The following is a 14,132-nucleotide window of genomic DNA, read 5'->3' as shown; positions in this document are numbered from 1 at the left end:
GGTCTGTGATACAAAGGCATAAAACAATTCTCATCTTAAAGTTTTGAAGAAAGTTTTTACATATACAGATAATTGAAAGACAAAACTTGTATGTAAATGTGTTCTGATATCTTGAAGTAAAGATAATTTTGAGTTAAACTGTATTAACTTCAGATTTGTGTTAATGAGATTACAACCCTACACGATATTTCCATTTTTGTTATTAAGCATTTCAGAATCAGTGCTTAGAACCACAGTTTATACTTAGGGGAGTGAAAATTTAATCCACCTATGGGAATAAGACATTACACTATCATCTATTAGGGGTCTTTTGGATGCCAGATTTTTACATATTTGCCGTATAGGTTGACTTTGAACAGTAGGAGTACAGTTTACATCATTTTTGAACATGAGGTTAGTATGGTTAAATGTCCTGCATGGAGAAATTTTAACCTTCTCCACCTGGTGCTTGCTGTCTTGTATGTTCAAGCATTTAGAAAAATATAAATCCTCAGGTAAATAATCATCAGTTTAAACATAGGCCCTGTCGTTTAGTGAAGCACAATAACAGACAGTTTCCATAGTAATGGCAGTACGAAAGTATGCATCCTCATGAAGAGATCCGTCCTGAGAGAAACACGCCTTTACTGAAATGCAGTGTCAGTTTGTTCTATACTCTGACTTCTCAACTCATAAGTGAATACAGCTAAGTAATTTCTGGTCCCCTAAAAATAAACATCCTGTTAGTTAAAAATAATTCTTCAAATAGCTTGAGCTGTCAATAATTGTTACCCAAACAAGACCAAATGGTGTTTCTGTGTACTTTTTGCTGTGCCATAGGGAACCGTGCAGCTAGCATACCTCTGTAAGAAAGATGAGGCCGTCCTGGGAGTGGTCAGGGGGTGCTCGCTAGGCCTGTGCCTGGTTGTTCTCCTATGTATACTCACCTTATGCTCACAGTTCTAACTCCAGTAGCTTTCTCTTGATTTCTTATTTAACCTTACTCTTCAGCTGGATTCCTGTCTCCTTTGACCAGTCTCTACTCTGCCTCTGGAGAAGCTGAGAAGGGTTCTCATTGTCTGTTATTTTCTGCTTTTAGTATCATTTCACTAGTGTCAGAAGAAAGAGGTTTTTCCCCGATTGATACAGAATCAACTACGTACTGTTTCCAGATAATAATGCCTGCAGATTCTTAGTGAAGCTGAAACACTGCGGTCCATTCCTTTCCCCTATACGCCACACTGCAGGGCTGGCAGGTGACATCCGCCTCCCAGAACCAGCCCAGGAACGAGAGAAGCCGTGGCCTGCGTCACTCCTCGCGGTCCCTCCCTTACCCAGTCCCTTTGTCTTAGGCCAGATCTCTCCTTTCTGCGCTAGTTCTGTTGGCACAACATGCGCCACCCTAATGCAACGCAGGCTCCTCGTGGATGACAGAACTAGTGAAGAGTCACTAGGTTCGTCAGCTGTTACAACAGCCATTTCTACAAAAGCGTTGGAGGGCACAGAAAGAAAGGTGATAGGGTTTTAGTTTTTCTCTTTGCCCTTCACCATATGAAACATTGGAAATGCAATAATCCTCATTAAGCCAGGGCCAAATCATTCACAACAAGGGATTTAGCAGTTGTGAGGGTATCCCTCCCATACTTTTCTCCTCGCTGTACTGTTCTCCAATTTTTTTCTCCTGTGTAACATGCTTTCTATTTCACTTTGATTGGAATGGATCACCAATTTTAAAAGGACATTTTTAGGAGAATTGTGTACAGAGGTTTTCCTAAGAGGTAAGCACAGTGAAGCCTCTCCAGGCATCAGAAAGACATAGGTGTTCCCGTGGGAGAGGAAGTGGTTGTCCAGCAGGGCTTAGCACAGGCGGTAAGTTAGGCAAGAAGAAAGGTTTAGATGCAAAGGAAGCGAACTTGGGAAGGGGACCTGAATAATGGGCTATTTCACATACTTCTGATGTGGTCATAATTTACTGTATTTCCAGATAGTCTGGCTGTTAGCATGTGTGTCTCCACTCTCGGGAACCACCCTCTATCTAGTAGGATCAAGCAAGGCTCCGCTGGATGTGTCACTTTCTCCACCAGAAGGCTCACCCTGGAGATGACTAGGCATGAGAGAGGGCAGGGCAGGTTAGGAAAGCCGAGTGAAATCTTTAATCTAAACCAAGGCTATAGATATGAAGCGCCCCCGAGAGTCTGGCTCCCAAAGAACTCCTTCCAGCGGCAATGACAACTTGGTTCTGTAGAGGAGACAAAACAGACAGAATTCGTTATTCATTAATAGCATCTCTCAAGTCCCTGCTGCAGTCCAGGCAGCGTGTTTTGCTCTGGAGATAGAAACATGAATAAGACATTGGCCAGACCCCAGGGCTTGAAGTTAAATGCCTCTTTCCCTTTGTTTAAATACCACTTTCTCAGATCTGTAGGTTCAGAATACCGCAGCTGAGGATGGTCACTCCAGTCCCTTCTCTAGTACATAAAGGATAAAGGAAAAGTACATCGGTGCATGTTTGTTCCCGAATTCTAGTTGTGGTACAGTGCAGACAGCATATCTGGGATAAGGAGGACTTCCACGAGGGGCTGCCTTTGTGCGTGTATTTCCGCCACCTCCTGCCGCCTCTGCTGCTTGAAACATTTTAGGAACCATCTTTCAGAATTGCCTTCAAAGCCTGCTACAGGTTTTTAAACATTTTCATTGGGGGCAAAGCTACATACTTTGAGGTTGGATTTGGTTTTCGGAAACTGCCAAAAGTTATTCTGAACCAAGGCTGGTAAACGAGATGTGGGTGACCAAACTGGCTGATGGTGTTTTGGTCAGAGCAGGGTGTGACCAGGAAACAACCAGACCTGTGAAAATAGTTCCTCAGTGACTTAATTGCGAAAACTACAGATGGAATCCAGAAATAATGGCTAGCATTTACCAACCCTTTACCATGTGTCAGCTACTGCGCTCAGCCCTTTGCTTGTATTTTTTATACCCCAGTGTCAATTAAAAGGAAAAGTCTAGTCCTGCCTCCCTCTTATTGATGGAGTTATTAATTTACTAAATTTGCCTCTAGTTTGGCTGTGACCCAAGTCTCCTCTCCATTTCCTGGTTAAACCATATTCATTCCTAAAATCATGTCTTCCCTTGCTTCCTGCCCTCTCTCTGCGTAATCAGTGGACTCATCTTCCCAGATGCAGCTCTGGCCCCAGGGGCTCTGCGATCCTTCCTGACTCCACCAGCTTAGACTCAGCTGCAGCTGCTGTCTGAGGGCCCTTGGTTCTTCATTATCATATGTTGACCAGGGGGGTCTTAGGGTCCTGTCTTGCTTTTCCACCAAGACCATAAGCACCTGGGGGCAGGGACCGTGTCTTCCTTCTCTTGTGCCCTGTAATACTGCTTATAACACACGCTCATCAGTTAACTGCCTTGTCAGAGCGCTTGAGCTGACTGAAGGCAGCCCCACAAGAGGCTTCAGAAATACACACGGTAGCAGCACCTATCTGTTAGGATCAATTTCATTACTTAATGCTCACATATAGAAAGGAAAAGCAATCTTCAAGATCACAGCTTTTACTCAAGTCTCAGTAAAAGACCGTGATCACCTCAGATTGTGTCCATTTTTTAAATATATATGACCTCTGATTTATCTTTACACTCAGAGTGCTTCAGTGCCCCCAATCTCAGCTGTATGTTGAGAAAGTGAAATAATTTTACTATTAACCCAAATGAATGATAATTAGGAAGGTGAATTTGCAGTTTTGTACAGAAAGGAATCAAATATAAATTACTTTTAGATGATCTATGCAACTCTCCTCAGTTGGTATAAATAATGGTTGAAATCTATAATTTATTTTATTTTTTTGGTAAAGCGGATTGGTCCTGAGCTAACATCTATTGCCAATCTTACTCTTTTTGCGTGAGAAGATTGTCACTGAGCTAACAACATCTGTGCCAATCTTCCTCTACTTTGTATGTGGGATGCCACCACAGCATGGCTTGATGAGCAGTGTGTAGGTCGGAACCTGCAAACCCAGGCTGCCAAAGTGGACTGCGTGAACTTAACCACTATATCACCAGGCCAGCCCCTGAAATGAATAATTTTTGTATAATACATGGGTTCCTGATAATATCCAATTTTTGGAAAACGAATAAAATTTTAAATGCAAGCCAAGCTTATGATATAAAGCATTTCTGTGACTAGACCTTTTGAGAATCCTCCCGTAAACTTAATCCATCTTTTTTTGTTGTGGTTAACCCTAAATTTTTGCTGTCAGCCTCGCCTATAAAATGAGTTAAAGCAAGGGCCACTTGATGTCTTGGCCACTAGAGGGCAGTTTCACCAAAGTTCTCATAAGCCGGAGCTGGGTCTGCGCAGCATCGTGTCTTACAGACCTGAGCTGTGTACGCTCTAAACCATGAAGGTTTCCCCAGCCCTTCATCCCACAGTTAATATTTAGTGTTCACACTACTCTTTAGCATTTAATGCTATACTGATTTGCATTTTATTTAACTTCTCATGTATATAAATCTTATTTTTCCTCAAGAGCAGGGACTTTGTCTTCTTGCTCCTTATAACTCTCACAGCCTAGCACAGTTCTGTGATACCATATCCTAAAATGAATGAATGGAATCAGTGGCTTAGCAGTACATTTTAAGATAAAACCCTTTAACCTTCTGTATCAAAATTTAAAAGGTGCACACCCTTTGATCTAGCAATCTTCCAAGAATTTCACCTACAGGAATATTTGCACAATTATATAAAGATACAGATGCAAGAATGTTCACTATGGCATTGTCTGTAATAAGAAAAAAAAGTTGGAAATAACTATGAGTAAATGGCAATGGGAATGTGAACCAAGGAAATAAAATATGGTGCATCCAGACAATAAAATACTATGCAGCCATTAAAAAGAATCAGATGGCTCCATATGTATTTGTCTGGGAAGAGGCATAATATAGTACATGAGAGTGAAATAATGATAAGAGGAAATGTGTCTTTATATGTTTATCTGTGTCGAGTCAGACAAAAGCCCAGTCTGGAAGAAAACACACCGAAATATTAACAATGGTTATCTAATATGGCAAGGGTCAGCAAACTTTCTGTGAAAGAGCCAAAATAATATTTTAGGCTTTCGGAGACATCAGTCTCTGAAGTACCTAATCACTTGCCCTTGTAACAACAGCAGCCATAAAGAAATGAACAAAGAAGTTTTATGTTCCAATAAAACTTTATTTATGGACACTGAAATTTGAACTTCATATAAAATTCCTGTGTCACACAATAGTCTCCTTTCTCTTTTATTAGCCATTTAAACATGTGATCATTTTTAGTTCATGGGCTGTTCAAAATCAGGCGGCACTCCACAGCTGTAATTTGCCAACCCCTGCTGTAGAGGATGAAGTTGGAGGGGGAGAGAGGGGCACTTTTCACCAAAAAAGTGATGGGATTGTGTGTGAATGTTACTTTGTTTTTGGTGTTCCTGTATTTTCCAAATAAAATCTAATATAAACAAAATGAGACCATCGCCAAATCCCCAGCGTTAGGACAAATAGAAATATCAAAGGAGGACGGTCTCCCTACTCACCTTTTCCTTTGATCTCACGGTGATCACAGAGCTCCCAAACCTTGAGCCTGCCTGTAAGACACGTTCATTGTCTGTTAATTGCTCTTTGAGACATACCATAATATTTTATCAGTTTAAAATAAGGGGGAAAGGCAATTTTTGTAGTTTTTCTTCCTTCATTCCTTCAGGAGGCACTTACTTCAGGAGAAATCAATACGTATTGGGCCTGAAAGAAAGAAAATGGTGAGAAACGGAGACTGTTAATATTATTTCCATTCATGTGAGTTTTTTTAACCAATTTTAATTACACCCTTACATTCACATTTCTACATTTCTAGAAATGTGCATGCCTTTTGACTCCAGAAATTTCAGTTATAAGAATTTAGCTCAGAAACACAGATGTATAAAAATGTTGACATGTAAATATCATTTATAACTGAAAATTGGAAATGGACTAAGTGACTAATAATAGTCAATTAAGTAATGGTTCAATAAACTATGGTTTATCTACAGATAAAACACTAGGCAGCCAGTAAATATATTGTATAAGAATATAGGAAAGCATAGAAAGATGTTATTGGTAGGTAAAACAAAATCAGGTTACAAAATTGTGTACAAAATCATGTACAATATGATCACAATTGTGAAAAATATATACACACACATAGTTTAATGGTTAAGAGTACGCTTTAGAATCAGCTTTTGGTTCAAGTCCCTGTTGTGCCATTTCCTATAGCAGTGTCACCTAGAACAGCTTCCTCTGATCTTCAATTTCTTGATCAATAAACAGGCATAATACCAACTTAACAGCTTTGATGTGGAGATTATATTTATATATATATAAAGTGCTTAGCATAGTACTAGGCACAGAGTAAATGCACAATAAATGGTAGCAATTAATTTCTTAGAGAAAAACCTAGAAGGATGCACATCAAAAGGTTAACAGGCACTCTGCAGAGTGGAATTCTAGGTAAATGATTTTTGATTTTCTTCTTTGTACTGTTTTGTATTTTCTAAAATTTTTATAATAAACTTTCATTAATTTTGCAATTTAAAAATAATATTTTAATTTAAAAATAAAAACAGCCAAGTGTTTTAGGCCCAAGAAACTTAAGGAAACCCACCTGAGAAAAGGAGTAAAGCAAAGTAATAAAACAGGAAACAAGAGTAGGAGTTTTAGTGACACTCCAATGGCCATGGCCTGTTTCCTTCTGCTAGGGTTCCTAACCGAGCAGTGGCAAGCTGTGAGCAAGGACCAGTGTGACAGCAAGTCCACCTGGACTTCAGCTATGGGGACAAACGCGGCAGAACTACAAGAATGCAGGCAGCTTGGGCCTGCAAAACACAGGTGGGTGACTGTGTCCTGACCCCAGGACTCTGAGTTCAGGTAAAAACTGTCAGAGTTCTACCGGGGACATGATTTAAAAAGGAATCAGCAAGCAGCTGACCTTTCCCAATATGGTATAGAATTTTGTATGAGAACATTTTACCTTTTCTTCTGGACATGGAGCTATCCATGACTTGCATTTGCCGGTCATGTCGCCAAAGGTGGTCTGTTTGCCGTTGTATACATAAATGCGGCCATCTTCTCCCCCAATGAGTCCAGAGGTTAAATCTGCTATCCTCAGTGGGGCCGCCATGATGATTTCATCTGTGAACAATTGAAACTAGCAGAAGGGAGTGTCTAACTCTTCAATGTCATCCTTTCCATTGTTCCACTACTGGATCCAAACCCACCGTCCCGCAAACATTATTAGTGCATCCTTTACCCTGATTTCATCCTGACATAGTCACCGCCGCCTCTTTCCTGTTTCATCACGCATCAATAACAATTGATGTGGATCACTCTCACGTTACCACCTGCAGGAAGTTCAACTCACTCTTGTACATCCAGCTCTGGTCTTAGCTGACTCAAAATATATCTAAATGCCCTTGGGCCACTGGGCTGTCAATTATGAGGGCAGAGCCTAGATGACCCAATTAGGGGACTAGTTAATTAGTCAAAGGGACTCATTCTTCTTGGCCAAAGGCACTTTTCCTTACCTACCTAAGCCATCATTATCCAGGTCACTCAAGTGCAGAACTCCACCAAATCGAGAGAAGCAGCGGTCTCCACTGAAGGTGCTGAGCAGAGAAGGCTGTGAGTCAAGTGTGAGCTCATACATCCGAGTGGTTCCCCCTTGGTGCAAGGTCATGGTCAGGAATGCCATTTTAGACACATCATCTGAAATAAACTGTGGTATAGTACCTGCTGCCATCGCAAGAGTGAAGATAGGATGTCAGGAACTGAACAGAGTCATGTTCTTGCTTCTTGTTTCTACACCACCAGTGATGCAGACCACTCAGAACCCCACAGGACAGACGGTTTTAGTGCTGGTCAACTCTGGTCATTAAGAAGGTACAGCCAACTTGGGCACCAAGACCCAAACGCTGGGTAAGCTCAGTGATAGCCCATCAGACAGGTGTTCCTTCTTCTGGTCTTACTCCCTCCAATACATTCTCCACAACTATCTTCTTTTTTTTTTTACATGCAAACTGCGTCCATCACTCTCCTGACTTACAACCCTTTGGAGAACGTCCAGATTCTTTGCAAGGCCTTAGATAGGCTCACAAGACCTTACAGAATTCTGACTCCTGCTTGTGGCTCTAGCATTGTTTGGGGCCACTTCTCCCTCTTCACTTGTACTTCACCCATAACGAATTTAAGCCGCAGTCCATTACATTTCTTACATTTGGGCCTTTGTACACGATGTGTTGTCTGCCTGGAATGGACACCCCTTCCCCCAACCCACTCACTCTTCTGTTCACACCCCTCTGGCTGCTAACTCCTGCTCCTCCAGAAGCTGGCTCAGGTGTGCCCTCCGCTGGAAGGCCTTTCCTTACCTCGTTGGTCTAGAGTAGGTGCTGCTCACACTGTGCCCACTGCCTGCCTAGGACCCATTGCAGGGTAGCATCGTTTTCTGTTCACTCATGTGTCTCCTGCATCAGGCTGTCAATTCCATAAGTGATGGGACCGTGGCTCAGTAGCACAGTGTGCTTAGTAGTGCATTGCTTGGTTTAAGTACAAGTACTACATAAGTGTTTTTTGAATCAGCAAATTTTGAACAATTAAACAACAAAGCTAGATCTTTGCCCATAGACTTAATCCTTTGGAACACAGCCTTGATATCAGAAATGGGTACCTTTTCCAAAAAATGTAATGGCATCCTTGGGTTGGGGTTGATGGTCCTCTGAGAGGCTTACTGTGAACCAGGAAGTGTGGATACAATCTCGCATCAGTGTCTGCCTATATCGTGTGTAAAACTAAGGTTACTGATTTGACTCTTTTCTTGGACGACCTTCCCCCCATGCCCTTGGTTATAGCTGATCATCAAGTAGAAGCAACTGAGAGCTCAAAGCAGAGCCAGCAACAGTAATCAGAAATAAAAGCTAGGAAACAAGAAACAGTACTTTAAAAAGCTTGGGATTCTGAGGCTCAGTAACATAAGGATAAAGAACATCATCTAACACGACAGCCCCCAAGAGAACAATGTTTTAATAAAGCACAGTCATTAATATTCAGGGTCAAAGCCCCAAATATCAAGAGAAATTGAAATGAGAGAAAATCCTTATTCCCTTTTTCTCATGCTTCCTTGAGGGAACTTGACCTCCCTGGAGTGACCAGGAATATAGTAAAACTAGGAGCTCTCAATCCACTCCCTGTCCCCATCTTGCCCCAGGGAGGAGGCGGATGGGGGCTTCTCCCTCTGGCTCTGCCTGCCTGCAGGATGGGCTCATCTGTGCTGGTTCTGCTTCATGTGGGAGTGCACATGGGCTCCGCCAGTTCTGCTTTCCAGATGCAGGCCTGAGTCCACATCTCTCTGCCACTGCTACCGGGCCTTGACACGTGTACATGTGCCATGCAGACCCAAACTCTCCCTCAGGAAGTCACCCTGAGGTCGCGTTGGGCAAGCACTGGGAAGCCAAATGCAGCTGCCCGTCTAGACCGTGTTCTCCTGTCCAGTTTCTAAAAGACGCATATTTTGCTATCTGAATGATTCATAAGTCTGCTTCTCAAATGGCTTCAAATGCACAAAGATGGGGAAAAGCGATTAATTATCACTCCCAAACCTCTAATATTCATCACTGTCTATTAAAGTAGAATACGTAATTTAGAATAATTTCATCAAAATTTTGCTTTAAATTCTCAGTTTAAAAAGAAAGGATTGAAAGGAAATGAGTTATCAAGACATGAAGATATGAAGGAAACATAAATGCATATTACTAAGTGAAAGAAGCCAATCTGAAGAGGCCACATTCTGTATGATTCCAACTAGATGACATTCTGGAAGAGGCAACACTATGGAGACAGTAAAAAGATCAGTGGTCACCGGGGGTTGTCGGGGAGGAAGGGATGAACAGGCAAAGCAGAGAGGATATTTAGGGCAGTGAAACTATTCTGTATGATACTCTATTGATGGATACATGTCATTATCCATTTGTCCAAACCAACAGAATGTGGAGCACAAAAAGTGAATCCTAATGAAAACTACAGACTTTGGGTTATCGTGATGTGTCAACGTAGGTTCATTGATTGTTACAAATGCACCACTCTGGTGCAGAAGGTCTGTAGTGGGGGAGACAGGACATGTGTCAGGGCAAGGGGGTACATAGGAAATCTCTATACTTTCCACACAAGTTTGCTTTTAACCTGAAACTGCTCTAAAAAAAGTCTCAAAAAAAAAAAAAAGGGAGGGTGCTTAAATTTCAGATGCTTAAATTTCAGCCATTCAAAACACCTCATTTCCCTGATGATGCAGATTAAACAATGGATTATCATACCCTTTGTAGACAATTAAGAAAAAAACCCCAAGGTAATGCTTTAGCATTTCTTTATCTGTTATTTGAGTAATAAAAGTAATTCAGCAGACCCTTGGTTTTTAAAAAGGCTATATCCTGAGGCCTTTACAAATTCCCAAATCCTAGAATGCACTATAACACAGAATTCCTTCCATAATGCTTATACTTTCCAGCTAAAGACCATTCTTTTAAGACCTCAACTTTGTCTTCATTTCCATTATCAGCACTAGCCTTTGGGGTTTTCTTTGGGGATTTTTTTGAACATACACATAAGAGTTTTAATTACTTCTCAAGAGTACCTGTACTTAGAGTGGCAGCAGGAACCAACAGAGCTCTTGTAAAACACAGGTGCCTCACCAGCCGGACTCCCTCCCGAGCCAAGGGAGGGAGGACACTGCCTTGCAGTGCGGTTCACACTTGCAACTCAGAAAAACTATAAACTCTAAGCTACTTAACTTTCAGGATTACTGTGTAATAGTCAAACTTAGGAATGCCAAGATTTTTCTTTTTTTTGAGGAAGATTGGCCCTGACCTAACATCTGCTGCCGATCCTCTTTTTTCTGAGGAAGACTGGCCCTGAGCTAACATCCGTGCCCATCTTTCTCTACTTTATATGTGGGACGCCTACCACAGCATGGCTTGACAAGTGGTGCCATGTCCGCACCCAGGATCTGAACTGGCAAACCCCAGGCCACCGAAGCGGAATGTGTGCACTTAACTGGCGCCACCGGGCCAGCCCCAGAGATTTTTTAAATATGATTATACAAGGTGTGGAAAATAACAAAAAAAAGGAGTATTTTTTCCTGGAGAGAGAGTGATATATATATATATACATATATATACATACATACATATGTATACACACACATACTTTAAGCAAAATGGAGATTTTTGCAGATTATAAAATTTTATATTCTTCTTACATTTAGGCCATTTCTGACTTTTTGCTCATATAATACTGTGATAAATATCCTTCCCCACAGTTCTGAATATTCTATGAGAAGAGACTCCGAGAAGTGGTCCATAGAGCATCCAAGGGAATGAGTATTTTTAAGGCCCTTGCCATTTGCCAAACCTCTTTCTAGAAAAGGTTTATCAGTTTATGTTTCACAGCGATGCATGAGTGCCCGCCTCACTTCACCCTTGCCATCACCGAGTACTAACTTTTTCATCCTGAAGTACTTTGCAGTTATTAGCACCCTAAAATCCCCACTAAACACTTAAACCATTGTGTATGCTGGCCATAGTCTGACCCAAAGTTTCTGAGCCAGAGACGGGGACAGGGAGAGAGGGACGGACTGACATACTCAAACCGCAGACTGCCACCCTCAGGGGCTCCCTGAAAGTCAATCAGATTTCTCAGCTGTTGGCTAATCTGTGGCGTAGAACTGTAATTCCCACATTGCACACGACGGCGCTCCAGTGAACTCACGAGGATGCTGCAGATAATTTGAATCTCAAAGGTAACACAATGACATCTGTCTGATGTCGCATGGACCACTGCTGGAGCCAGTTCACAGTGTCAACTTTACGTCCCCACATTCCTTTCAATGATGTCATATCTTTGCAAAACTGGGGTTGGGGAGTTGTTGCGGTAAAGTGCAGGCACCACGAGAAAATCATTGCGTATTGGAAATGAGGGTCATGGTGTCTAATCTGATTTGAGAAGTTTGAGAAGTTGTACAGTGCCCAGAGGAGCTAGGATGTTAGGACATCAATACAGCATGTGCGACCAGTTCAGTTGCACAGGGCCCCGTGCTTGGCTTAATGCCCTCCTGTCACCGACTTTAGATGCAGAATAATTTTTTAACAAAATGCTCTGCGTTTTGTTTTGTACTGGGCCCCACAAACTATGTGGGTTAACTACAAGCAAAATACACATAAAAATGGGAAAATTTGAGCAAGATTAGTGAATTGTATCAATGTCAATAACCTGGTTGTGACACTGTTATGGTTTGCAAGATAATATCGCTGGGGAAAATTGGATAAAATGTTACATGGACTCTCTGTATTATTTCTTACAACTGTATGTGAATTTATAACTATCTCAAAAAGGTCATTTTATATATAGGTTATTATATATAAATTAACATTTTTATTTTATATTTTATATAATATTTTATAATACAGAGAAAATTCCCGACACAGTAAGGGCACCAAAACCAAGAAAGTTTGGGAAGCTCCAATTCACGGCACTCCGGTAGAAAGAATGGTGAGGCAAATAAAATCAGTAATATGTGTGGAAAGAGTTTAGAAAGCAGTACCTAGACTGTGTGAAAGCAAAAAAAAAAAAAAACTATTCTAAAGCGAAGTCGGCAAGTTCTTGATGTTATAACGCTGTGATTTCATACAATGAAAAATTTAGCCATTCCTCTGCCCAACCCACTTCTGCTTATTATGCAAAAATATTGTATGAAACAAAAATCTTTCTGAAAAGTAACTTAACAATATGTAATAAGAGCCTTAAAAAAGATTAGACACTCTTAGTCCAGAATTCCACCTGCAGGAATCTAAAAAAACTAATCAAGAAGGCAGTCAAAGATTTCTGTGCGTGGATGTTTAATGATAGCTTATTCACAATAGTGAAAAATTGGAAACAACCTAAATTTCCAGCAATAGGATGATGTTAGTAAATGTTAGCATAGGCATATGGAAAAAATGTGATACCAGTATCAAAAATCATGTTTTAGAAGAATATTTAATAACATGAGAACACACTCAAGGCATAAAATAAAAAATCAGGTGTGAAAATTATATAGTCTGAGCTTAAGTTTTTAAATATCTGGGTAAGGGTGACTTTTTTTCCTTCTATATCCTTCCTTGTATTTTCACAAATTTCTACGATAAACATGATTCACTTTTATTATCTTGGAGGGAGTAGACTTTTGTTTGTTTGGGTTTTTTTTTTTTTAACTCTTTTCCATAATCAAAATAATGGTTTAACATATGCCCTCAGAGTGGACCTAGGCCTGGTGAACTGATTTATAAACTTTGCTGAACTCTAGAGTCTCTAGCCCCAAGCTCAGTGGGATAGGAGCTTTAAAAACACACCAAGTTACTCCCACATGTGATTTGAGGTGGTTATTATAATCTGTATTTTGCAGATGATGATACTAATGTCCAGGGATGTAAGTAACTCCCCAACATCAATGAGAAAAGGAAATATACAAAGTCAGGTCTGTCTGGCTCCAGATCTCATAACTTACCCCCCATATGACATGGTCAAGGAGCCACATGACTTAGAAGAAGCAGAGTTTCATGATGCATGACCTACCATGAGTTGGGGCTCCAACCAACAGCACTTGTGTCCGGGTCCCATTCACCATTATGTGGCCACTTGACAGGGAAGTACCCAGTTTCCCCATTGCCTGTGAAATGCAATAAATCAATATAGAACAGCTAAGAAAATTTTGTGGTGCCACTCTCCTGGGAAGGGAAGGGACTGCCATACCTTGTCTCCAGAAATGGTAAACCAGCTTTGGCAATTTGGCGGGAAATAGCCATACACCCTTCCGAGGCTCTGTTTCTCATCACGAGTGCGGAACAAATGGCCCAGACTGGAATGAAGCACACTGGGTTCAGCTGCTGGGGCACAGGATTAAGAGCTGGCCAGGTATTCAGGTCCAAGGAAAGACAACGCACCTCATCCCAACCCGTGTCCCCCTCCCTGTATGCTCTTGGTCCTTGTGATCCTAGGCATAGGAGTGGGTGAGATTTCAGAGTCAATCCCAACATCAAGGTTCTCCAGATACAAGACCCACCATT

At 41.3% G+C, this 14,132-nt stretch overlaps 1 protein-coding gene across 5 annotated transcripts in view; it reads right to left on the bottom strand.

Moving 5' to 3' along the window:
• Window positions 1-185: 185 nt before the first annotated feature.
• GPLD1 (glycosylphosphatidylinositol specific phospholipase D1) overlaps window positions 186-14,132 on the bottom strand; it is a 49,516-nt gene continuing 35,569 nt past the window's right edge. For all 5 annotated transcript variants that reach the window (XM_044777010.2, XM_070515565.1, XM_070515564.1 and 2 more), the window contains 7 exons: window positions 13,819-13,924; window positions 13,642-13,735; window positions 7,576-7,752; window positions 7,019-7,179; window positions 5,728-5,754; window positions 5,550-5,600; window positions 186-2,218 (listed from right to left, as the gene is read on the bottom strand). In XM_044777010.2, the coding sequence (XP_044632945.2) occupies window positions 2,132-2,218; window positions 5,550-5,600; window positions 5,728-5,754; window positions 7,019-7,179; window positions 7,576-7,752; window positions 13,642-13,735; window positions 13,819-13,924 (703 nt within the window). In that variant the 3' untranslated portion in view covers window positions 186-2,131. The remainder of the gene's footprint in view (window positions 2,219-5,549; window positions 5,601-5,727; window positions 5,755-7,018; window positions 7,180-7,575; window positions 7,753-13,641; window positions 13,736-13,818; window positions 13,925-14,132) is intronic.

This window comes from Equus asinus, chromosome 8, assembly GCF_041296235.1.
Source record: "Equus asinus isolate D_3611 breed Donkey chromosome 8, EquAss-T2T_v2, whole genome shotgun sequence".
Classification (NCBI taxonomy): domain Eukaryota; kingdom Metazoa; phylum Chordata; class Mammalia; order Perissodactyla; family Equidae; genus Equus; species Equus asinus.
Note: the sequence above shows the minus strand (reverse complement) of the source record. Positions and strands in the feature narration are given on the sequence as shown.